Raw genomic sequence first — 27143 nt, 5'->3', positions numbered from 1 at the left:
TGCTTACATAGATTTTCTATAATAAATTCTGACTAAAACAACTAGTAATAAGTTTGAGATGTCATGGAGACCAGATGGTGAACCATATCCTAGGAGAGAACAAGAGTAGGACGAAATTAACAAAAAGCAGTTTTCCATTTGAAACCTCTATGATCTAGAAGGTTCTTCCCACCCCAGAGACAAATTTTGTTTTGTTACATTAAAACAAAAGAATAAAACATGAAAAACTTGATTATTTACAAATTTAGCCTCCTGATTAGATTGCACATGTATGTATAGAAAGCATACCATATCCTACATAGCTGTCCATTGTTCATTGTCCTACTATAGCTCTCTATTGTAGTACATTCATATTTATTACCAAGAAAGCTAAAAATCGTTAAGGGCCGGGGGGGGGGGCGGGGAGGGGGGGGAGGGAGGAGGGAGGAATTAATCCCATTATGATGCTTAAAATGAAGAGTTGTCTATTCCTAACAACGCATACATCCCCACATAAGTTATCACTAATTTTCTCGTACATTAGTACAAAGCAGTTTTTAAGCTTTATCAGTAGTGTGTTCTGTACATCAAAGTATCAAATTAATTGTAGACTGTTGCTTTGTTCTTATCTTATTTCTTTGCATAAGCTTCTGTTTGCTCTCCACATCGATATACAGCTACAGCCTTATAAACCAAGTAAGATGCAAACAGGCAAGATATGCTCTAGCTGTATCTGTTTGATAAATACTCTGTTGGGCATTCCATTGTGGACTCTCAGGGCACAGTATAAATTCTGCTTTTATTAAAACAATGACAATCTGATTCAACAATTTTAAATCAATTTGGCTTTCAAAGGTGTAAGAACAAAACCTGGCTTCAAGCTATCACATTTTATTATAATTATTAGTTAGAAAGTGAATTTTACATATATTGGTATATAACCTAATGTCTGAAACTCAATAGCTGTTCTACTACATAATGTGAAAATCAACAATAATACTGTGAGAGTCAAAGGCTGAGGGATGCTAGAATCATCTTCTTGGGTCAAGCGGAGGGCATCTTCTCTGGTCAAGGAGACATAGGACAAGCCAAGTCTTACCCTACTCTGCATGCTCCATACAGGGATTTGCACAAGGTAGCACAAAATCCCTCTGACACCTTAATGTCTCATGTCAAAATCTTCTGATTTGGCACATGGTTTTAAAGGAATGTCCTTTTCAGTGCACTAGCCCTGACAGAGTTAGAATTTAGCAGGAAGTTTCTAGGAAAAATTGTGAAGCCTACCAGGGAGGTTATGTCTTCACCTTCGCTGTCTACGTCAAAAAGTTCTCTCTTCAGAATGGTTGCAGCCATGCACAATGCTGGAAGATTACATACCTTCTTCTTTGGTGGCTGTTTCCTGATTCTAACTCAATTTCCTGATTCCTAGCCATGATACCTCACAGGGTCACAAGTGTACTCTAGATGTGCCAGAAAAACAAGGTTGGAGAAATCACTCTGCTATTAGGGTTAATAAATATATTTGAGCTTTCATTTTCAAGAATTTGAATAGCAAGATAACCTGACAAAAAATTGTAAGTACGGTGCTCTATACATACACAAAACATTGGCATGTTAGCAACACATCATAAATGATGGCATTTCTAACACTGTCTTTGGTCTCTTTCTGTCATCAAGAAAATTCTCTGAATAAACAAGTGTATTGGTGTCATTTCCCTGGGTAGTGTGCCATGCCATGTAGATACAGTTTTAGAAAGCTCTAACTCCACTAAAGCTTGGCATTTTACCAAACTCAATAAGTGAAGTCAATGGTAAAATGCACAGGGCACCAATAAGCAGTGCTGAGTAGGAGGGACCAGCTCTATACCTTCTGCCTGAGGGAAAATTTTATTTTTCAGGCAATGGCTTATAATCATCCTTCCCTGAAATTAGAGGTAAAACTAAGAGTGTAAAATCTTATTCTACACTTCCCCCTGCCATCCTTTCCATTCCATCTTTATTGATTAAAGAAACATTCATTGTTTTTTACATTGTTTTTTTAAGCATTGGCTTCTGGGGCTTTAAGAATCAATGCACTTGCTGCAAGTACTGGATGCAAGGTTGCTACTGAATTTATCTGTGAAATGTACCATGGTTGTGTTTCCAATTTATGAAAGTTCTTCCTTTCCGCTGCATAAATGAGTATGTTATCATTTGGCTGCCTTGAGATGTGCCTGCAAAAGTGGAAGAGCATAAGCAAGAGAGACATGCTCCAAGAACAAGAAACATCTATTCAATTGTACATTTAACTGTGTAGTGAACAAAACAATTTAGAAGTTTCAGAAAGTGGCAAACTGCATTCTAAGTCAGATGCGTGATAATGGGACTTGATCTGATGGGCCACGACACCTCTCCCTAAGCTGGCTTCTAATCCAGGCAATGAGGAAGCACCTCCAATGATTTTCAGTTCTTTATCCTTGCAAATGTGAACTTCAGCTTAATCATCAGAACAGATGCTGCTTTTTCACTCTGAGAAGAAGGATAATTTAGAGTCCCCAGCCCAAGGCTTGCAAAATGACTCGTGATTTTGAGTACCCTCTCTAAACTGTATAAAGAGTAAGCACATGCCTGCAGGAGAAATTCAGGTTCTCTTTAAGACACTGCAGACTGAAGTTGCAGCAAAGGCAGCATCCAAAATTCAAAGTGATTGGAAACTCTTGGTCTCTTTTATGGTACTGCTAACAGTGTGGTAAATTGTGGTACAATGATGATACAACATAGACCTGAACTGTGGATCTCCCTTGCTACAGGATGTTCTGAAAACTGAATGTTTATGTGCAATCAATGTTTATTTGGAAAAAATCATAGAAGAAAAATGCAAGAGAGCTCTTAAACTAAAAAGTTTTGTCTCAGGAAGTCTCTGAGCTGCAGATTACTGGAAGTTGGGAGAGTAGCACAGTGTCATTATGTTTGGCCCATTCCCATTGTCTTCCCTAGGTATCTGTCGTTGGTCACCACTGCAGACAGGATGCACTAGGCTGACTTTTGGGCTGATTTAGTACAGCTGCTCCTGCATTATGTTAATAATACATGTAGACAAAGATCAGTTCTTATTTATTTTACTTACCTATGATTTGGTAGTGATGGTAATACAAGTCCTTAAAATAGACTTGAATATATAAAGAGAATTTCTTTTATATTCTGCTCATGTTTTATATGAACTTGGATCTTTCAGCTGTGTCTCAGTAATCACAAGAAATCAGAGAGCTGTTTTGTGGATGATAGAAGTGAGGAACTGAGTTGATGAATTGTCAGCGCCAAACATAATACAGGATAGAGTTGAGTGAACCTTCAAAAACAGCTCAGTTACGGAGCCTACAATCCAAAGTCAGTGAATGTAATGGTGAAGGAAAGTTGGACCCTATCCAATGCTACTTTACTTTACAAAATGATTGAAATCTGAGAAAAAGAGAACCAAGAGAATAAACCTCAGAAATCCATTTATATGGAAAGTACTCCTCTCCTTCAACCCACTCTCTCAATTTACATATACATGTCTCTCAGCAGTTAAATCATGCGACTTGGACATCTCTGAAACTAAACATCTTTAAGGAAATGTAATCCCTCTGTTTCTGGAAGGTTAGCTTCCCAGTTGTCATGCACCTACAAAATATTGTGGATATGTGAACCACAGAAATTTTTTTTTTTAAAGAGGATTTGTACTGTGATCCAGAACTTCTGTAGTGTTAGCATGAAGCAAAAAAACCAGACTGATATTATCTTTTGTGAGAAAGAAACTAAAGGGACAAACAAGCTAAGATCCAGATCAGAAGGACTTGTTCTTTGGCACGACTGTAGGTGCCAGCCGCTCCCAACAGTAGCGCCAGGAGAGACAAAGTGATGACATCTTCCTGTCTTTTCATGCCAGCTATCTTTGCGGTAGCCAGAATGAACAGTGTGTACACTGTATCCACTACACACTGAGGAACTCTGGGACAGGCTGAGTCATATTAAATATTCTGTGAAGCACTTGACAGGACTGATAATCTGCACCACACCCTGATGCAGAGCTGCATCTTCAAAGAACAATCAAGATCTTCATTTGCAGAAATGCTACCCATACACAGAAACAAAATTTGACAAGGCCTGATCCGAAAGCCTGGCATGCTCTGACAAACCATCTCAAAACCTCTTGCTGCTTTGGGGTGTGGAAGACAACACACTGCCCATACACTCCTTTCTCCATGGTTCTTTTATAAATTAGAAACGGATTCTAATCATCTAATAATGGTAAATAAGATAACGATAATATGCTCCAGAACCTGATCGTTCAGGATCTTCGCTTCCATAATTCCTACTAAACATAAAAAAGACATGAATGCAAACATGTGAAACTGCTAATAGTTCAGATATAAACCTGAGACAAAGGTATTCTTAAGAAATCGCATCTACAGAGAAATAATAATATAAAACTGACTATCTACTCTTAAATAACTGTTTTGTAATAATGTAGAGGTGAGTGTATACAGTCTTTTCTCAAGTAAAGCTTCAGGTGAGTTGTTTTTTTCTAAAGGTACAACATGGAACTGAGATTGCAAAGCTAGTGCAGCTTGTGCTTACCCAGACAAGCAAGGGCTTGGTAAACCAATTTGCTCAACCATTTCATCTGCACATTTAATGTTTTCACAGGTAGGTCACTTAATGCAAAATACCTCCGAAGCTTTCCGAGGAAATGTAACTGCTGACACAGATTCTGTCCCCTGACATCTGCTACTACATCACAGGTAAGACTATCACCAGTATCAAGAAAGCCTTCCAACAAACAATCAGCTCCCAGTGTAAGAAGTGGGGGTGAAACAGAAGGCATCACAACAATTTATTTAAATTGTGGGGAACTGACTTCAAAGTTTCATCCTGTCTGCTTCAGAAAGATGTGTTATAGGTGGGACTGTACATATTTACATGGTATCATAATCTAGAAGCATATTTCAGTCCTCCTTATCTCCCATTAGTCACTCCATGTCTGTACAGTAGTTCGAAGATATAGAGTGCTATGTAAGTGCTAAGTATTTGACTGATCACCTGTTACCAGAAACTGACTGAATCTGCTATAGAGAATGAAATACTCTTTTCATTATCCTGAGAAAGAGAAAACCTTCTCAGCCAAGAAGGCAGGGCTGGCACGTTCAACTCAAGGTCATCGCAAGAGTTGCAACTATATCTTCACTTTGACACAGGGACAGAACCGAAAGCACAGTCAGTGAACCAAAGCATGATACTGCGCTGAGCGAACTGAAGTGCTGAATTAATCAGTACGTGATCATTCTGTTTATTGTTATTTTCCTACCTGGTTAATTTTCTCTTACCTGAAAGTCAGAAGCCCAAGTGCCTCCAGGGGGTTAGAAAATGTCCATCTCCTCAATACAGCATACATTTCTGATACAGTTGTTCGATCCCAACTGGGTGCACTGCCCAGTACCAGAGGAAGGGAGCAATTTTGATTATTGCAGTAGTAACGATAAAACCATAAGGTCCTTCTCTGTTGCTCTGAGAGTCTGGAAGAGAAGATTAGAAATTCAGTTTGAAATTAAAACCACCTGGAGCTTTGTGTAGCAACAAACTTTATTGTACAGAGGGGCCAAGTCATACAGTACACTGCTTTTTGGCTAAGTATGTGTTTTCCTTGGGGTAGGATATCATTTTCTGCAGACCAGCTTTTATAAGAAAAGTGATACTTATTCTCTGGATCTGTCAGCCTTGGGTCATATAAAAATGAAGTGTCACAATACACACATATATGGTTATTTCACTTCCCAAGCACTCTCATTTTTCTCCTCCACTCTCTGTTGTTGTTGTTGTTTGTTTGTTTTTACTGGGGTTTTCTGACAAAGACAAAGAAGGTGCAGTTATCACCGGACAAATTATTGTTACCTCCATCCGCTATGCATCATCTCTAACTAACTACTGTAACAACTAGATACACAACACTGCTAGCCATAGCTTTCATTCCTGTCCTTGCTTTGACTGTTTAATGCAGGTGTGTCTATTTTTAGTGTATTTGCATTTAAAATAGGGTTTAGACACATCCATGCACATACACAAGAACACGAGTGCATGTGCACGCACACACACACAGAGTATGATTATCCCTAGCACTGGTATGAGTTTGGAAAAGGGAAGGAAAGCTCCCAGCAACTTTTATGTCTGTTCTCAAGGCCTAGCATGCCATGCTTCTCTGTACTCACAAAAAAGGATGCAATGCCAAATTTCTCATAGAGATATTAGATATCTAAATGACCTATTGATAAAATGGTCAGTCACCATACCATATTTCAACAGTGAGGAATGCCTCAGAATAATTTTTGCTATATATCCTCTGGTTTGTCAACAATTCAGATGTCTTTGCCTCATGCATATTAAATCCTAGGTTTTGATACCATCAGAAAATAGACAAATAAATTCCCTGTGAAAGAAGCTCAGACAACCTCCTTAATTTGATACCAGAGCCTTCAAAAGCAAGCTTTGAGAGTGCAAGCTGATCTCCAGTTCACAGAAATCATTACTGAAACCAAGAGGAGCATTGGTTTTATTGGTCATACTTGACCAGATTGGTGATCCATCTACTTAATAACATAACATAACTGTGACTTTAAACGAACTTAGATATTTCAGAGCAAGGTGTGAGAAACCTTGTAGAAGGCGGTTAAGTAAATAGTTTGCTGCCAGTCAAGGATTTCATTATCCAGATGTGTAAATAGGGCTCAAAATCCAAGTGTTTACCTTGGAAAGAATGTCGTCTTTCTTCTGTTTGCAATGTTTTGGGACATTCTTAGCCAAAAATCTATCTTAGCCCTGCTCTAACTGTCAAGATTGTGTCTTTCACAACTCATAGCAATGAGTTCCTTTGGCTTTGTATGCCCTAAAGAACTGTTCTTTGTAATTTTGAATTGCCAAGCATTGAGGAACAGAGAATGGTGGTACAAAGATGGGCATGTTTTTTACTGTCACAAGAGTAAACGTTTATTTCTTTCCTTTAGGAGAATAAGCTCATAAATGTAAGCAGAAGATGAACCTAACTGTGATACAAATTCTGTCATGACTTTCAGTTATAATTTCAAGAACAGTATAATTTTGGTAACCATTTCAAGAAACAGTTTCAGAATTCACAGCATGTCTATTGTGACAATAGATATATATCTTTGTGTTTGTGTGAAGAAGTCACACAGAGAAAGAGATAAAAGTAGGCCTAAGATTTTATTGCCTGTCTGGTTATCTCATGCATTTGGATGGTATTCTCCAGGACAGTTCAGCTAAAGGACCCTTTTTATATGTTGACTTTAAACTGAGATTTAAGCTTTCAAACAGCATCCTCCAAACTAGACAATCTGTTGTTCAGATTAAAGCAGCTAAAGCCTCTACTGAGCTTGCAAAGGGAGATAAGAAATCAATCCTTGTATCAGGTTTTCTAAATAACAGATTTCTCCCTCCGACTTTACTCCAGAGGCAATGCCATTTTCTCTTTCCATGTTTTAAAGATCAGAGATGAAATTAAAGGTTGGGTGGGGTGGGGTTTTTTACTTTTTGATTTTAAGTTTCTTAGTTGTAACAAAAAATTACATACACATGTAATAGGACATTTAAGATAGATGATAAGAAGATTTTGCATGCATATAGCATCTGAAGACTGTTATGCTAATCAGAACATTTCTTTGGCTCAATAGGGATAAGATGCTAACAAACACCCTTTATTGATAAAAACATAGTTTATGGGTTTTTTAGGTAGAGTTGTATCTAAATTACCCTCCATAGAAAAGCTATATTAAAATATATAGCCTCCTAGTCAACACAAATAAAAATAAAACATCTTAAAACCTAAATAATTCAGTAGTGCTCAATTTAAAAGTTTTCATTAATCCCTTTAGCTAAATGAAGAAAACAGCACCTTTGAAAGCTTTGTTAGCTGGTCTTAATTATTACCTTTTTTGTGGGGGAAATGGCAAAAATGAGTTTAAATGCTTCTGAGCTGTTTTTGTTGCTCATGTTCAGTAGTAAAGCAGATAAAGACAAAAGGCAAAAAAAGGAAAGAGCAGGAAAGCTAGCAAATGCAAATTTCTGTCCCCCCAGAGCTGATTGTCACTTGCAAGTTTCTCTCCCGTGGACAGACTATCAAAGTGTGCAGCATCACTGCACTTTTCTAGACCTGTTCCACTATTCACCCAACTGGAAGTAGCCTTTCTAATCACAATTCACAGCAACGGCCCTCTCATGACAACTGGTGGGCAAACTAGATTCTTACCATGTAAGTGGTGGAAAGGAAAAGAAAAAGGGAAGCTGAAAGAGACAAAAGAGTAAGGTAGAAGGAAAATGATGAATAAAGGAAAAAAAAGATGGTAGAAACAAGACTGTCATCTTCCTGGCTTCAAACCACTCTCTCATCCTTACACTGGGAGCCACTGCACACAAGCAGGCTGTATCACGTTCAAAGAGCAGTCGTTATCTCAGGTGGCTAGTTTTCTGGGGTTTGTATTTCAAACACAGTAATCCTAAAAGGAATAAAAGGCTCACATCTGAAATGTTTTCAGAAGTTGGCCAAAGCACCTGGCAGTAGCTAATGAATTCTCTTGGACCTCCCTCTCTTGCCTGGTTTGGAGATGATGCCAAAGATCACACAGCAGCACACAGCGTAGGGCTGTGAGGAGCACAAGAGCCATACGGCCAAGTTCATTTCCTTCAGTCCCATTGATCCCTTCAGTAATCAACATCCAAGAGATGTTGGCCATGGGGACCAGTGATCCGAGCCAGCTACCAGAGGGACAGGTGTCTAAGAGTCAGTTACTGGGAAGACCATATGTCTGGGCCAGCTACTGGGAAACTCACGCCCATGGAACAGGAAGAGGCAACCAAATCGGTTGTGAACCCTGGGGGCTCGCATGTCTGGGTGTCAGCAACTGGGGAGAGCAGGGAGATCTGGGGCCAGCTACTGGATTAGACTGTCTAAGCACAACTACGGAAGCAATCAAGTGTTTTGATAATATATATAAAAATACATATACATATGTGTGTGTGTGTATATTCTACCAGCAGACTTTGATCCTGATCAGGCAGAGAGGAGTAACAGGCTGTTTGTGCTGTGTTTTGTGGCGATGTTGCATGTTTGTGTGTATGCTGATAAGATACTGCTTTCTGCCTGTGTTGATTTGTTGATATTCCTATCAGGAATACACTATCCACCTCTCTAATGCCTGAACCTAGGGACACGGAGCCACAGCAGCCTTGCATTCATAACACTACTGGATTCAACAGCCTGTAACAAGGACGACCATGCAGCTGCCTGTTTTTAATCATTGTTTCTTCTTTTTCTACCACAGGGTTAAGAACATTTTCTGTCCATTCACATATTACCTCTGTTTTCAGTAGAAAGAACAGAAGGACCCTGACAGCCTGAGAAAGGTTTCTTGTGTCTTCTAACCACAGACATTCATTTATTTCAAGGTTGTATTTGAGGCTTGTAAACCTGAAGCATCATCATACAGACATATTGCCACTAAAAAGCTACCTAGATTACTCTCTTCATCTTGACATACAAAAAAAAAAAAAGGAAGGAAGACATCTTCAGATATCATAGTAATAATGTGTTTAGATAACAATATGTTGTTACAAATATTTTTTTATGAAAAATCTATCCTGACTGAGGAAGGTAAAAGTAATTCCTCTGGTACAGATACAACAAAAAGTACAGGCTGACAGATTCCTCTAAATCAGAAAGTACTTAAAAATGGAATTCCTTCATTCAAACCCCAAATATGCTATGCTTTACCTTGACAACTCATTTGGTAGACTAGCTTTGCCCATAAGATAAGATAACTGAAAACAACAAACTGTGGAAAAAAACAGGATTACCATTCTATTTCTTTCAAGAACCTGTTATTGAACTTATCAAAGCTGTAACTCCAAGCTGGTGACTTTCAGTAGTCTCTTCCCTTCATATTCCCACAGAACCCCAAATTGTTGTATTAGGGATGTTATAGGGTCTACCCTTGCCTGGGCATTGTAATACTTATTTATGAACCTGTTATCTATGAATTTGTGTATAGCCTTCATGAATCTGATAACATTGTCTACCTCCACAGCTTTGTGACAGCAGATTTTAAAAGTTCACCACTGACTGTCTTAGGAAGTACTTTCTTCCATTTGTTGACAACTGACCTCCTACTTGTTTCACTGAATGTCCCTAGTTTGAATATTGTCGTATTTGATGATTCATGCACCTTGTCCACCACCATCATTATTTTATAAAAATTAATCATACATACAGACACATCCTCTAGTATTCTCTCCAAACTAAGGAGTCCCAGCCTTTTTAGCTTCTCTTGGCCAAGCAGCTGCTTAATTCCTTTAATCATTTTAGTTGCCCTTCTCTGTCCAGTTTCCACACCTACTGTGTCCTTCCTGAGTTGTGAAGGCAAGAGCTATGCAGCATACCCAAAATACAGCACATCAAGGTTTTAGACAGCAGTGAAACAGCACATGCTGGCTTTATCTCTCCACCCTTCCTGGTGATGCCCAATACTTTTTTGGCACTTTTGGCTGTTGCTGCACATTATACTCATGAGTTCAGGGAAATACCAGCAGTAACGTCAAGATGTGTTTCCTGCATTGTAACCGCCAGTTCTGGGTTCACTGTCATGTACAGATGCTTAGATAATTTTTCCTTGAATACATCCCCTTAAATTTACCCACACTGAAGCTCATCTGCCATGTTTTGGCCCAGTTTTGTAAGGTCCTTCTGGATCTTCCTTCCATAGCACAGTGTATGACAATCTGGCAGAGTTTAGTACCATCTGCAAACCTAGATATTTCCCTGCCCTCTTCCTTCTCCATGTCATCGATGAAAATACTGAATAAAACTGGTCCCAGCCTTGAGCAGTGAAAGACCCTACTGCTGATTCTTCCATTCTGAAAAGCCAGCATTAAACATCCAATCTTTGCCTTTAACCAGTTTTCCTCTAAACCTGTGGCAACTTCATTTCTTTTAACAATCCAATGTGGAACCTCAGCAAAGGTTTTTGAACATCCAAAGGCTTTGTGTGCACCAAATCCCCAAAAATCCATGCACCCACTGACGACCTTCTAGGACAGCAACAGGTTGGTGAAGCAGGGTTTCTATTCACAGAAGCCAAGCTCTTTCCTGACAAAATACTCTATACTTAGCTAAATACTTAAGGATCTTATTCCTTCTTACAGAACCTACCATTTTACCATGACAGAGGTCATATGCATTGGCTTGAAGTTCCCCAAATCACTTCTGGAGCACATTTTGCAGGTAGAAATTTTGCTGGCACCTTGCCAGTGCCCTCACACAATGGCTATTCACAAGAAAATACTGATGTCCCATTCATATTTTAAAATAAAATAGAAAAGAACCAAATGACAGATCCCACAGTTAATAAAAATAATCTCACATTCCATCCTGCCTTTTGAAAAGTTGAAGTAAACATCAAATACACCAGCAAGTTTGTCTTTTGCCTTTTTCTAAAGAAATTGATTTAAAAAAACCCCCACAATCAACCAACATAGAAGTCAGCACAGAAAAGTCTCCTGAACAGATACATCATATCACACTCAGAAGGCTGAACTGCCTTTAAGTTATTTAGTTATTGTACAACTAATGCACCTTTTGGCCTTTGGTGGAGGATTAATTCACACAATTAACTGTGATTGGTATAATGGCTCTCTGTAAACACCTGTGTTCCCAATTCCACCCTGGTTATATCCAAAATTATTTTATACAGTACATAATCCTAATGGATATGTAACATACGCATAGCTGAGCATACTAATCTGCCTCAGTATATAGTGTTTTGTTTCACTTTGTCTTTATCTACCTTCTGTGAAAGCTAAACTTTTTATACTTCCTTCCTTACTTATAACTTGACATAGATTGTTTTAATGATTATATGCCGTTTAACTACTATATACGAAGTCTGAGTGTATTATTACTAAAGGAAGCTGATTTTCATAGATCCCAAAGGTTTTCTTGCTAATACCGATACAAACTTATTGCATCACCTGAATATCTTATGTTTGGAATCAAAAATTAGTTTCTCACTTCAAAGACGTGAAAAGGTATAGTAATAGAAAGGGGAAAACTGGTAAAATACACTGCCACCTCCAGGGGCTTATTTAGGCTTTGCTGAGATCTATTCTCTCATTTAGAGGCGTCACTTCTCAAATCAATCAAGTTAGGCTCCTTCAGAGGAAAATTTTGCTTTTGAAGAATTGGATACATTTAATTGTGACCAATAGGATAAGCACAGCAAACCAAGAATCACCAGGGCTAGCTGGGTGCAACTTACAACAAGAGAGAATTTATCTGCGAAAGTCTTGCAATGTGCTTCAGGCAGTCTTTGGTTGGCTCTTCAAGATCACCTCTTCTTTCTTCAGGTTCAGGTTTAATGAACTCCAAACTAGTTTCTGGAAAGTCAATCTAGAAAGGAAAAGAAAGGAAAAGAAAGGAAAAGAAAGGAAAAGAAAGGAAAAGAAAGGAAAAGAAAGGAAAAGAGAAAATAAAAAAGAAGAGTAAAGAAAAGAAAAAAGAAAACAAAAGAGGCATGAGAAAAGGGGGGGAGAGAGGGGAGAGAGGGGAGAGAGGGGAGAGAGGGGAGAGAGGGGAGAGAGGGGAGAGAGGGGAGAGAGGGGAGAGAGGGGAGAGAGGGGAGAGAGGGGAGAGAGGGGAGAGAGGGGAGAGAGGGGAGAGAAAAGAGGTCTTTTTAGCAATGTGTATTCTCAGATACAACTGTCAATAAATGTTATCTTGGATTTGTACAGGAAGTATACAAAATATGAGAAAAAGAAGAGGGCATAATTCTTTGAGGTTGTTCACTGTATGTAATATATTACTTAAATATGTTGGTGATAAACTCAGCCCACAAAAATCAGCAGGAGCTTTGTCACTGACTTTCCTGGGAGAATGTCATCCACTGTATTTAAGTTTTATTAGAACTCCATGAACTCAAAGATGAAGATATTTTTCCATTTTTCCTCCTTTCCTGGTTTTTAATGAGATGGTTCTTAAATGTAAAGCTTCGATTAATATAGATTTGTTTGTTTGTTTGTTTTTTCTGAAAAAGTAGGGATAATTCTGATGTGTAGTTTGCCAGTGTAAGAGATAGAAAACAGATTCCTGATTTCAATTCTGGCTGTTCAATTTCATATATATTGTACAGCATCGAGCAATTTTTCATTCTTTACACTTACATATGGGTGTCAAAAATTTAGGGTAATGTTTTTAAGATACAGAGAAAGAAAACATTCGACCAAAATTAAAAAGCTTGAGGTGCTTGATAATCTGAACACAGACTTTGCTGAAAATTCAGGTTGTTCTTCAAAATTCAGCTCAATTTGGTTTGTTAACACACACCATAATCTCTTATCTATATCTATTTTTTTAATGTATGTATTTGATATGCATCACTCTTCTAATGGTTAACAAAGTTATTCCCTACAAAACGTGTCTTGTCGGTCACATCAGAAAAGCTATCTTTATGACTTTTCCAGCATGTTCACAAATCATGATACTTTCACATGCATGGGAATAACTGAAAATGAGGTGATCCTCCTGTTCTGTTTCTTTCAGCAGAGAGAGATTATGATAAATTAATAGCCATTTACTGTCTCAACTTCCCTTTATTATTAATAGGGGGAGCTATTTTCAGGTGTCGTCTTTGATTGAACTCCTCAGACTAGAAAATCCCCATTTGCTTGTCTATTAAAAATAGGCTATTTTTAGGCCAGCCTCATTTATCTGTATTATCTGCTTTTACATGTCATTTGCTAATAGTCATTCAGCTTTTTAGTACAGAAAACAATTGGCTTTGCCCTTGAAATATCCAGTTGCTAATTTAACCTGGAAAGGTTACAAAACTACCACATAGACCTAATGCATTTTCAATACTGTGAGCACCATTCTGCCCAGAATGAGTGGGCGCTCAGCATGTAGTCATCAAGGGAGAGCTATAATGATGCATATTGACAATTGCTTGTAGCCACTTCCTTTACAAATCCTTTATGCTATTCAGTCTAATTGAAAGCTGTATGTTACACTTATAATGGCATGCAATTCAATAGTACTCAGAACAAAAGTTCAGATTTGAAAAGGCAGCTGTAAGTATGGTACCAAACCATTAATCTGTGTCAGAAGTATTTTTGGAACCAAAATTATAACAACAAAAATTACCCTAGAAAAACCTTCTCTACCCCTCAGAGGTGTTATTTGATATGGAAAGTATCCTACATATTTGCCACTGTGCAGAATTATTGACTTCCATCCATTAAGATTAACATGCTGTCTTTGAGTGGCTATAATGGAAATAGGATTTTTAATTTGTGTGGTCTTGATGAGCTGTGGGAACAATCCTTTTTCTTGCACTTTGTTAGATAATAACCCTTCCCTTTGCTTTCTTGCTTTCTTACCTGTAATATTACTGAGGTTGGTGTATCAGTACTGCAGATGCCTGGGGTAATCATTGTTGTTGTAAGCGTACTGCACAATGTCATGCTAAGCAGCACAGTTCCATGAACGAGCCGCCTGCAATACACACAGACAGAAATACTACATCAGTACTGGAGACGAGGTGAATGGGGTTTATTGAAACTACATCAAAGAACATGAAACTGAATAGCTTAAAATACAAGCAAAAGGAGAACAACCCTTTTATCTTTATGTGGCTAATACAAAACTGGCCTAGATCAGTAGAGGTTGCATACTGATGGCCTCACTGCTATAGTGGCATCAGTACAGTTGCAGGGATCATGACGCAAATCACACTGCCAAGACATTCGAGGTCAGCTCTGCACTTTACGACTGATGTCTTATGTAACAGCGGTTGCCATTTAAGCTAGGTGTCAAATAAAGATAATACTGTATTTCTATCTCAAGATTTAATTTTGAGGGCAAATGTGTTAGAGATAGTGAAGTGTCAACACACTGTATAAGGTGGAGGGCAGTATACATTTATTCCACAAAAAGAAGAAACTCATGGCAACCTACTGCAACCAAGAAGGATCTTTGCTGATTTTATGTGTAGATGGCAGGGAAGAGGGAATATGATATCAGTCTCCAGAGAGCTGAAAGCAGTTTGAGTGGGATAGTTTGTACCACATATGCTGCATGTACTTTTTGGACAGATGCAAGATTATGGTCTGAAGTACCAGTCTAAGCACTACATGTACAAGAAAGTCTTATCAGAAACAGGCATGCATGTGGTCTGCAGATAAGAAAACCAGCATGATTTGGCAGGTCAACACAATTCAGTCTAGAGAACTTGAATAAAATCAGAAAGTTCAGGTGTAAATTCTAATCATAACGAATCCACTCAAATTAAGTATACAGCACCCGGATAAAGGAAGATACAGTATGCTGGACTTACCCTTTAATTTGTCCACATCTTAATGGTTAGTGAGGTCAGAAATCTGATTATGTTCAACATCTCTTCTTTTACTGACAAATAATTTCTATTATGATCGTTTCAAGCACAGCTCAGTCAAAACAACTGAGAGAACGAGCTAGATTCTCTTCTGCCCTTTTGCAACAGAAACAGCCAGCCAGGCAGGTGAGTTTTGAGTGCACAGCTTTTACCTGAGATGAGGATCTTAGAGGTACAAGAGAACGCAGATGGACCTTTTGATCCCAGCAAAAGTTTGCAACTTTGCTGTAAGAAAGAACCTTTTGAATTGCAAGCTGAAATAAATTATTGCTAAGTCAGCTGAGGAAGAAATAAGAAACTCCCGCAAAGTCATTTTTATAGTCAACACTCAGTGTAAACCTAATTAACAGCTAATTTTTCTTTTTCACTTCTCAAGCTATTCATGTTGTTAGTGCAAACGTTTTATTTTATTGCGAGAACACAGCTCAGGAGGATTAAAGACTAAACCATTTTCTGAAGTTTCTTTTGCAGCTGTAGGTGCATTTGCAGGGGAATGGAGGCAGAAAAAGGAGCTGTGATGTGAACAAGATAGCAATCGGGAAAGCAGTTGTGTGATATGAAGTTTTTCACATTTAGGTCAGTGATGTGAATGTGGAAGTGACCAATGGTGATTCAAAGTTGTTTTTCGGTGATGTGTACTCGGATGCCCTTTAATAAATGAGTCGCATCTCTTCAACCACTCCTTTATTGACATCATAATGTGAACTAATTGGCACTTTTATTAGAAGGGAGAGGAGTAGCTGAGAACTGAATGAACACAAAGACTAAATTACCCTTTTGAGCTCTCATTACTGCTAATCACTTTCATATTGTGCTCTAAAACTACAGCGGGCTTTAAAAAAGAATACATACAGTGGATTTTTTTTCCTGGGAAACCTGTATAGACAAATACAAGTAGCACAGACCTCAGAGGCACTGTAAATGTATTTAATTGAGACATTTCCTGAGGTCATTATTTCAACTCATTTGCACCCAGTATGGATGTGGCTACAAACTGCCCAAGAAGATAAGGAAGAATCAGCAGGTGGGCTTCTCAGAGTCCTCAACTAGAGAAACAGCAAGTAAAGCAATGTATCTTTGCCAGACTGAGAAGACTTCACATGTTAAAGCAGATCACAGAACCGTGAGTAAAACCAAAGACATTAAACGACTTCAATAGTATGGAGATGTTATCTCCTAAGAAAACAATGAATTTGTTTTAAAAACTAGACACATATTTATGCCTTTTATACAGAGTAGCCTAATTTATACATTTACAAACAAGTGTGCAACTCATGTATCTTCCATCAGTAAGTCGCTCTTTGGGCTAAGGCTAGTCTGTAAACACAGGAGGCATTTTTAAAAAGATGTGAAGAGGCACTGACAACTGTTAAATACGATGTATGTTTTTGAGGCACAGCTTTTGCTAGCAATTTTGGGGCACTGTATGCGCTGCACAGCTAACATTCTTCAGGACCAAGTCTGCTTTTGGACACACAAATGAAACAGTAACAGGGGCCATGCAGGTGAATGAAACAGTAAAAAGATGCATTGTTATTTTTAGAAAAAGGGAAAGAAGCAGGACTGTGTGCAGGATCCAGTCAGAAAAGGAAGGAGCTAGCATCATGAGCATGATAACCATAACCTTTCCTGAATGGACAGATTCCTCTCTCTATTACCTGGTTCTGCTGATGAGCTCAAGCAGGTCACTCCCCGTTCTGCCTGCCAGTTTTTCCCATCTGTAAGGTGATGGTAGTGATACTGACCTTTGTAAAGATTGTGTAATGATCACAGCCATAGACAATGGCTTCCATGTAGCAACTTCAGCATCAAGCACATCAGAAGGTGAATAAACAAGTGCTGTTCTGTGCCTACTGCCATTTAGTTATTTATATGTTCATGCAAAACCAGGGCAGATGGAAACTCCTGGAATTATACAGATTCCCAGCTCTTGTTTATTACAGGAGCTACAATAAACTTCCCATCTTATTACAGCAGAAAAGGACACTGCTATTTAGGGACAGCTCAAGTTACCCTAACTTAACAAAATCAACCTTGTGTCCTGAAGTCACATGAGAGACTTCCCTCACCACACCCAGCAAGAAGAAATTTTTGTTGCTTGCTCTGTCTGATTTGGAAATACCAGTTCAAAATAAATTGTGTTGTAAGAATCAGTGAAGTCAGAGCAATGGGCACTGTGGGGGACATTACAACTCCCAAATTGCCCCCAAAGATGGATTGCTGATTTGTTAATTAGCTCTGGATCACTAAACTATTCAGCCCGAGAGACAAACACATTTTTCGGATGTGAAGGAACGGAAAGTTGGCACACAGGCTTGCAAACACTTTTTGAACTGCCTTCTGCATCTAATAAGGCTTCTTGATACAGATGCATCATCAAGGGCTTTATCGGCCTTGATTTAGGGCCACTATCTAAAGTCAACTACCTGATAAGGGTGAGAAATGGGGTTAGGGAAGCTCACCTACTGGACAAGTTGGCAGCTACAATCATTATTACCGTGTTCATTCCCAAACGTATATCACATTAGAGTAGAGTTACGGTTTAGACTGGATATACCAGGAAAATAAGAACAAAATATCATGTAAAAATAATGTAATTATCCCCAAACCTGACATTATAAGCCTCAGAAATTCAGACCTGAGGTTAAATTTAAAGGAAATCCAAAACTGCTAAGCTATAAAAAACCCCATATCTTATGGCCCAAGCAGTCTTAATTCTGCATTAGAATGATACTGTGAAATAACTACTTTATTATAATTACAAATACTACTAAATTCTAGAAAATTCAAATTAGAGATATAATTTTCATCTGCGAAGTAATGCTAAATGTCCTACAGACATTTGTAAGGGCCACATCTTCCATGCCCACAGTTTCTAGTTTAAATAACTTCCATAAATGTGAAGGTGCAGAATACAGCAAATACAAAATTATCAGGTTATTCCAAACTTTTAAAACAAATTTGCAGTTTTGTTCCTGATTCTTTCCTAATTTTTGCCCCAAAACATAAAGTTAAAAAATAAGTTTACAAGCAATAATTTTAAGGTAAACAACTACATTTAGGCAAAGATTGGAGAATATTTACAGGCAGTTTTGTAAAGAGTGAGACTATTTCTACAGAAACATGTAAAGTTGATAAACAGTAATCCCAACACACATTTGATAAGGAGTGTAGTGGTTGCCACGTGTATCCATCAGCTAGTCATGTCATCAATCAGCACATTGCAAGACAACTGTCAGAATAGTGAGAGATATTACTAGAATTCAGAAAATAATGTAAATTAAGCAAATTTAAAATTCACTAAACATCTATTCACTGACAAGTCTTTAATGACAACAACAACCCCCCCAAAACTAAACAGGCCAAATTCTTGGGAACATTTTTAGGTATGGTGTGGTTTCAACATAGGCAAGGTAGGGAGAAGAGATTGCAATAAGAAATGCTAAAGAATAAGTAATATGCTTTATTTAAACAGTTGGGGTTTGCTTCTACTTTTTTATATATTTTTCATACACTCTACTTAGTCACTATTTTTTTAGAGAAGAACTGGAGTGTTAAAATCTCAGAAAATAGCTACAGCCCTTTGATCTGGCAAGGGACTGTGACATGGTCTTGCCCAAAAGCATGAGAAACTCTTCACACTTCTTGAAACAGATGAAAGGAATTTGTATACTTTAGGTGTTAAAATAAGTTCAGTCTTTCTTAATCTTCAGTTCAAATTAAACATAAAGAATTAAACTATGAAGGACAAGAGCAACGATAAAATGACAATAACCATTTTGGAAGAGAAAATAGATATCAAATTTACAGAGAGGAGTTAATTCAGAGTCTTTTAAAATAAAGTGTTCTTTTGCCCTAGGTCATTCAAAGATCAAGATTCCTAAGTAATATCTGGGAATAACCCAAAACTGATTTTTTTTTTTCCCCTTCTCTTTTTAACATAAGCCACAAACTGCTTGAACAGAATTCTGTGGTTTTTATCAGAATAAGATTTAATGGGACAGAAATGAGGAACTGTATTTTTAAAATGTTTGACTTATTTTCTTTTTCCAATGTTTAACAAAAACATATATATATATTTTTTTTTTAACAAGCATTTGAATAGAGAAAAAGAGGCCACTCTCTGTCCTTATGCTGACCCTGAGAAGAACGGCTCAGTGACCAACTAGGACAAGGATTTGAACAAGGATGTTTGACGACCCAGGCAAATATCTCAGGGCTACTGGTTTCTTCAAAGAGCTTATTTCTGTCCTTTCCTTTATAAATTAAACCCTAGACATGAGAATGTTAAGACTTTTTTAGAACTAAAATTCACCTTTGAGAAAAGTTTTGTTTTGAGAAAGTGATATTTTCCAAGTTAGAAATGTTTTGCCAAAGATTTTCTGGTCAGATTTCTTTAATCTCTTTATATACATTTACAGAGTTTGCTCATTTAGAGACCCTAATGCCATAACCTTTGCAATAATACAAAGTACTCTTGACACATTAGCATGACACTACAGGTACAAATCTTTTCTTGGTACATACTTTCAAGTTCAGAAGTACTCTGAAATTGAAATAAGTCTTGAAGTTAGTTGCATTCCAGCAGTGAGGGGAGTGAAGTTGGGTTCATTGCTCAGTTCATTAATGTTTTCCACGAAACTGCTGAGCCAAATAAAACAATTACTAACTTTTAATTTTTTTTTTTTGTGGAGCAGGAAACAGCCTCTCAAAGTCTTACTGTTGCTTTTCAATTACTTCAGCTAACTGATAGCATTACCTATTAAGAATCACCTGACAGTTTTAATCCTGCTACTTTCTAAGTAGGTAACCCTGAGAGCTAGTTTACCAAAAAATATTCATGATCTTCCAAAGAAAAGGAATAGCGGGCTGGGTGAATGTTCAGATATTTTCAAGTTTTGCATTTCAGAAGGAATTTCAGACCTATCCTTATTTTTAAACCAGTCTATCAATTGAAATCATGGTGAATGAATAATTCTGTGGAGTCATGGTTGGCTACAAGAGGAAAAAGCATTTAGGTTTCTTTGTAATTACTTAGTAATAACATAGTAATTACTATAATTGTAACACAGCTATCAGATTAGGAGGTGTTGAACATGTTATTCCTAAATCATTCCTCCCCAACAACTCAACTTCTATTTCTGCTTTGAAGGGTCATTTCAGCAATGATCTTTACAATTATACAGCAGATGAAAGGAAAGTAGCCCTCTATCCCCTTCATTGTGTTGGTCATCTGTACCCTGAAAGAATGGAGCCATTTTTCAGCAAAATTTTCAAAACTGCCTGGATGATTTGGAGATCTACCTAATGAAAATCAACATGCTTGCTCCCATGGTGTACATTTAAAAAATATACATCACAGGGAGCTAAGGGCTTTCAGATCTTCCAAAAATCATTCCTTTGGGACTTGAACCATGAAACATAAGAAAACCTCTAGTACAATACAGGTCCTCAAGAACAGGATTCTCACGTATCCCATTTACCTCCAAAGGTGCCTAAGTGTTCCCCAATTAAATTATCATGCCTAATGCTCTGCTTCTGAATGTAGTCAGCACATATCAACTTGCTGGGGACATCTTAACACTTCATCTCAAGTTAGACTCTCAGCCAAGATATTCCCTCTATTTCACCCTAATCACCACATGATGGAAATACTCAAACATAATGCATGTTTTGTTTAAAAAGATACACACAATGGAAGAGTGATGTGCTTTTCTTCAGACTATGAAAAAAAAAAAATCATTGAATGAAATACCCAAGCAATCCTTGGAGCAGAGATTTGATTCATGTTTGTTTCCTTCCTTCAGACTAAGTGCTCTAATCACTAAGTCACAGAAGAATGCTCTCTTTTTCTGAACAGAGTAATCTTGAATTTTCTTCTGAAAAGATGGAAAAAGCTTCTACCCCAGTCCAACCCATTTTCCAGTGTTTTAAGCCTCTCAGCTTAAAAGTTGAATGGAACCCAAGGTCTTTCAAACATAGTAAATTCATACATGCAATCAGATTTTTTGGTTTTGTTTTGTTTTAAATGATGTTTGCCACCATATAGAGAAGTAGATGAAGATGTCTCAAGAGGAGGAAAGAGCTATAGCTTAGAGATGGATAATGCAGAAACCTATGGGCAATAGATGGATACGTTCAAGCCCCAGAAGGCATGCAGGGCTATGGAGTCTAGATAAAAATTAAGTATCATTGTAAAGGCTTAGTCTAAATTCAGATGTCTGAGTGCTACTAAGATATATTTAAAGCACTGCAGAAAATTTACCTTAGATGTCTGTTTATGCATCACTGCAGAGACATTCAAGACTACAAGTATCTCTAAACCACTGTTACATTGTATGCCGTGTAGAAAGAAGAGGTTAAAAAAGACGAGAAATCTTCTAAAGTGGCGTGTAGAGGGAAAGGTGCTCATTGTGGTCATCCCTAACTGCCCCACTCTGAGCAGAATGAATGGGTGTGAAAAGAGAATGCAGACTTAAAAAAAAAACCAGCCATTGTTAACAAGAGGCTATGCTGAGAAGGATTTTGCAAAGCTACAGGAAAGTGTACAGCAAGGCCTTTCAACAGGCCTGGGGAACCTTACTGTAAGAGTTAAACAGTTACATAAGCCAAGTTCAAAAACAATACATTGGAAAGAAAGAAAATCTTATGGATGGGGCTCTTACCAGCACATCAAGAGCAGTTTACTGTAAGTGACTGTCTCAGTCTTATTACAGCAAGGTCCTGAAATGAGTATTTCTGTCTTTATATATTTCTCCCAAGTTGAGTGCGATACTGTTTAAGAATGGTCTTCTCTTAAGCTGTCGTACAAAACTGAACTTACTCTTTTGGATACAATGGGGAGCATGTCCAAGCAAGCACTTCTGTATTTTTAGAGGCACTGTTTACTCCAAGTAGTTTTACTGTCAGCATGGTTTCCCTCGGAAGAGCCTTTATTCGTAGAGGAAAGTTGATTCTAAAAGAAAATCAGAAAAGAGAAAAATAAAAGTTAAAAAAATTGAGCATTGTTACCACAAGTGAGTTCTTTCTACATTTTTCTAGATGCCTTAACACATATCAAGCTGTAAATTACAAGAGTTGCACTCTGAAGGAAAATGCAACTGACAGGTCCCTTTGACATATTGATGAGTATTGCCATCCATTAACTTGGGTCATAGTATTTGAGAAGAGGCATATAAAAATTCATTCACTTCAGTGGTAACCACTAGAGCTGACATAGGTGGGAAAAGCTTAGTTAAACTTTTATTTTAGAATTACCTTATCAATGAAGGGCTATTTCGGAATAAGCATCCCCTAAGGGTGAATTGTAAACCAATAGTTATTTGCTGTCTTGTGTCTTCAGAGGAAAACACTACTTAAGAAACTAAGATTTGCTTGTGAGTAGAGTAGAATAATCATTCTCTTCTTCAAATGTGCTTTCCCTGTCCCATGCCCTCTTCCTCACTCATAATTAGAAACAATTATTGGGAAACTGAACTGGTTTACAGGCTATAGATAGCTTGTTCTTTTTCACTTACAGGCCAACAACTCGGCCCATGTTACATAAAACTGTTCAATGAAGGGTTACACTTAACTTTAAAGCACCATTAATGCTGTGAAGAGACAAAAATAAAAAAATCAAGACATGCATATTCTAATACAGACAATTGTTAAAAATCCTTGTGAACCTGGAACAATAAAAAAACCTCACAATATCCTCACTGCAGAATGCAAATGCTTGCCAGACATTTGCTAGGACACAATATATAGCATCACCAGATGTACACCAGTAGGAAAAGAACCTAGAAACTTTGACAAGAGTTAGACATCCCAAGAGTTAAAGTATGGGCCAGAGAGGATTAAAGTTTCCCTTCCAGTGACATGTGATACACAGAGAAGGGGAATATCTGTATTGCTTTTAAGAACTTTGATTAATGCATATCTGAGCTTACCCAGCTGGTATTATCCTTTCTGACAGCATGAAGCTGTCAAATGGATGACTAAGAAGAAGAAATGGAACAGTGGCCAGAAATAAGACACCCTGTGGGTGAACAGTTTCAACAGTAGTTGAGAAGAACAGAGAAGCTACTCACTGATAAGGTGCTATTCACAGATGTTAGATAAAGTTATACAGCTGGTTTCTAAGGCCAAGGGGCTAATACCATAAAAGCACTCAACACAGAAGACCTCTGGGGCAACACAGTCTTTGCCCTGTGAGAGTATAAACAAAATAGACAAGCCAAACAAAATATGGAGAAGAGGGAAGCCCAAAGCCAAGAAAGTATCTGAGGTGATGAATGGTAGGCCTTAATGTTAATTGCATATTTCACGTCCATAGGTTTAACATAAATTGCAGAGGATGGAAAAAGAAATGGTGTGTGCTGGTAGTGCGGATGGACCAACTAGCTCAGTCAGTAAAGCATGGGACTCTTAATCCCGGGCTCGTGGGTGCGAGCCCCATGTTGTGTGCCAAAAAGGACTGTCATGGTTTAACCCCAGCTGGCAACTCAGCCCCACACAGCTGCTTGCTTGCTCACTCCCCCCTGCTCCAGTGCGACGGAGGAGAGATTCAGAAGGATCAAAGTGAGAAAACGCATGGGCTGACACAAAGACAGTTTAATAGGTAAGGCAAAAGCCGTGCACACAAGCAAAGCAAAACAAGGAATTCATCCACCACTTCCCGTGGGCAGGAAGGTGTTCAGCCATCTCCAGGACAGCAGGGCTCCAGCACCTGTAATGTTGACTTGGGAAGACAAATGCCATCACTCTGAACATTCCCCCCTTCCTTGTTCTTCCCCCAGCTTTCTATGCTGAGCATGACGTCCTATGGTCTGGAATATCCCCTGGTCAGTTGGGGTCAGCTGTCCTGGCTGTGTCCCCTCCCAACCCCTTGTGCCCCTCCAGCCTCCTCGCTGGTGGGGTGAGAAAAGCAGAAAAGGCCTTGACTCTGTGTAAGCACTGCTCAGCAGTAATGAAAACGTCCCTGTGTTATCACCACTGTTTTCAGCACAAATCCAAAACACAGCCTCATACTAGCTACTATGAAGAAAATCAACTCTATCCCAGCCAAAACCAGCACATGGTGGAATAAATATATTAAAAGCAACCAGCTAAGACAAAAGAAAGAAAATAATTAAGAGGTCTCAGTCATTGAAAAATGAAACTAATGAGAAAATAAGGGTGGCAACTTTTGGACACATCACATGCTAGATATATCAGTCTGTTCAAACTCTGCACCAAGTTGACAATCACACCACTTTCAAAAATAACACACAAGTTCTAAAGCAAAAAGTATACTCTTAAAAAAGGACAAACGGAAGAAACACTACGCAAAGCAATCTCCTTAGGTATCAAATGATTCCCATCTTTTCTGAGAATATTCTGGGAAAGACTAAATGTGATAAAAGACTTCAACAGAAGCTCATGTTTAAACACAAAAACCTATCAAGTTAAAGTTCAGACAATAACTGGTTAAAATACTTGAAAACACAAACTAAATACATGAAAATCAGCAAATAAAGCAAGTTTTGTCTTTGTTAGTGTTGTGGTTTAACCCCTGTCTTCCTAGATGCCTAATCAACAAAACACCACTCTCCATTTTTCTGCGTTGTTCGAGTCAATCCTAATCTAAGATCCTGACTCATTTTGAATTATTTTTCAGCCTGATTGATCCTTAACTGTATAGAGAATATTTGACTTCCTAATGTAATAGAAGCTCCTGCTGATGTTTTACCACATGCATTTTCAATGGCTGCGACCAACTGAAAATAGCTTATGGGTTAGAACAAAAGTAGCACTTTAACTCAAGGCAAGAAACTTTACAAAAAAGAAATTGTCTCCTCTGTAAACTTTTTATGCAAACATATTCCCTTCCATTTCCAAAAGGTGATGTTATAGCCAAAAGATAACTAAGAGTGAACATCGCTTGGTCACAGTTTTGAGTGACTCAGACTTCGTACGATAGAAAATGGTGCCACTTGATGACATGGAAAAACAATTGCAGTAATACATACTTCATTAAAATTCTCTATTTTTTAATCAAATCCAGCTTGAATTCTTGCAAAAAGTATTAATCAGTGTTTATATACACGTACTTATTGTAGCAAAGCCAAATCAGCCTGTTCCTGAATATGTTTTAAATTGTGCCAGTTAGGCACGTAGCACCTTCAGTAATATTATGACACTACCTCTACTGGTCCTCCTCTCTGTGTATTTCAAAATATTCTGAATATACTGACTATTCTGTCAAGTTTGATGCTGTTTGTTTATTCTTTCTTAGAAAGTTAACAGCACAAATAGCAAAACACCCACATTTTCTCATTATAGAACTGAAAGAAGTATTTCATATTTAAAATAATTAAAAACAACATAAACATTTCCTTCCCTATGCATATTTTCATAAAGGAAAGATCTTCTGGCATCACTATCCTACCTAATATTCTGATACTACACCTAAGTCATACTGTGGTGAGCACAACACTGTAAAGCAGTCGATTCCTGTCTTTATGTGAAAATATTTGATTTTATTGTTAAGTGCTGTGTTAGATTTGGAATAAGAACAGAATCTATTGTCCTGATCTCAATATGCTCATGTCCTGCAGTAAATGTCTGCTTTATAAGCATCTTTTTTCTGAATAGAATCTGCCCTGCCAACCCAGGAACATTTTAGTGACTCAAAGAGAGGGAAGGAAAGCTCTAGCTGTAAGACTGTTAGCTGATCTAAAACACCTGTCCGACACCTGTATTTTGACTCAAAAATAGCATCTGTTAATTAAATCCCATTCTGGATACAAGCTAAAACATACAAAAATAATGGCATGTCTGGCTACCTAGATTCTCAGCCTATGCTTCCTGAACCTCAGGTCATTAGGTCCAAGAAACCTCCTCTCATGTTTTGAGACTTAAACAGATATAGGCCAATCAGTTTGAGGTGGACAATATGTGAATACCTTTGATCGTTGAGGGAAATGTTGAAAAGCCTTCCAGACAGATCTAAATTTGGGGGTTTGTACTCTGGAATTTTTTTGAATTGAATTTTGAAAATTATTTTTGAAACTCAAGGAACTATAAAAAGTAAAAAGGTGCTTTTACAAACTAATACTATTAAGTTTCATACAATTCTAGATCTTGTTTCTGATGTTAAGAGCCTCTTAGAAGCATCTATGACCTATGAAAGAATTTGGCCCACATACTTAACTGCTGCTTTTTCCAAGAAGCTTTTTGATGGAATTGCAGACATTTAATAGTGATTTTGCAGAGGGAGAGGTTTAAACAGAAACCCTGAAGCTTTAGTCTGATTTCTTTATGTTTTCATGGAAATGGAAGAGGAGCAGAGTTTCTCCTCGTTATGGCTAAAGAATTTATTTCGATTCTATTTTTTTTCTATATATATATTCTGTTTTAGAAAAAGCTTGTGTAAGTGTCCTGGTTTCAGCTGGGATAGAATTAATTGTCTTCCTAGTAGCTGGTATAGTGCTATGTTTTTGAGTTAGGTGTGAGAAGTGTGTTGATAACACTCTGATGTTTTCAGTTGTTGCTAAGTAGTGTTTAGTTTAAAGTCAAGGATTTTTCAGCTTCTGATGCCCAGCCAGCAAGAAGGCTGGAGGGGCACAAGAAGTTGGGAGGGGACACAGCCAGGGCAGCTGACCCAAAGTGGCCAACGGGGTATTCCATACCATGTGACATCACGTCTAGTATATAAACTGGGGGGAGTGGGGACAG

General features: G+C 38.0%; 1 protein-coding gene and 1 long non-coding RNA gene across 2 annotated transcripts in view; one reads left to right on the top strand and one right to left on the bottom strand.

Moving 5' to 3' along the window:
• PIK3C2G (phosphatidylinositol-4-phosphate 3-kinase catalytic subunit type 2 gamma) overlaps positions 1-27143 on the bottom strand; it is a 208427-nt gene that overhangs the window by 118098 nt on the left and 63186 nt on the right. Inside the window, exons 14-17 of the mRNA XM_069807825.1 lie at positions 22267-22398; positions 14431-14545; positions 12315-12445; positions 5325-5513 (exon numbers count right to left, since the gene is read on the bottom strand). Of these exons, the coding sequence (XP_069663926.1) occupies positions 5325-5513; positions 12315-12445; positions 14431-14545; positions 22267-22398 (567 nt within the window). The remainder of the gene's footprint in view (positions 1-5324; positions 5514-12314; positions 12446-14430; positions 14546-22266; positions 22399-27143) is intronic.
• The window catches only part of LOC138690091 (uncharacterized), a 62520-nt gene continuing 51326 nt past the window's right edge, over positions 15950-27143 (top strand). The window contains exon 1 of the long non-coding RNA XR_011328893.1: positions 15950-16566. This is a non-coding gene — a long non-coding RNA (uncharacterized lncRNA). The remainder of the gene's footprint in view (positions 16567-27143) is intronic.

Source organism: Haliaeetus albicilla, chromosome 19 (assembly GCF_947461875.1).
Source record: "Haliaeetus albicilla chromosome 19, bHalAlb1.1, whole genome shotgun sequence".
NCBI classification, from domain to species: Eukaryota; Metazoa; Chordata; class Aves; order Accipitriformes; family Accipitridae; genus Haliaeetus; species Haliaeetus albicilla.
This window is presented reverse-complemented; position numbering and strand designations above follow the sequence as displayed.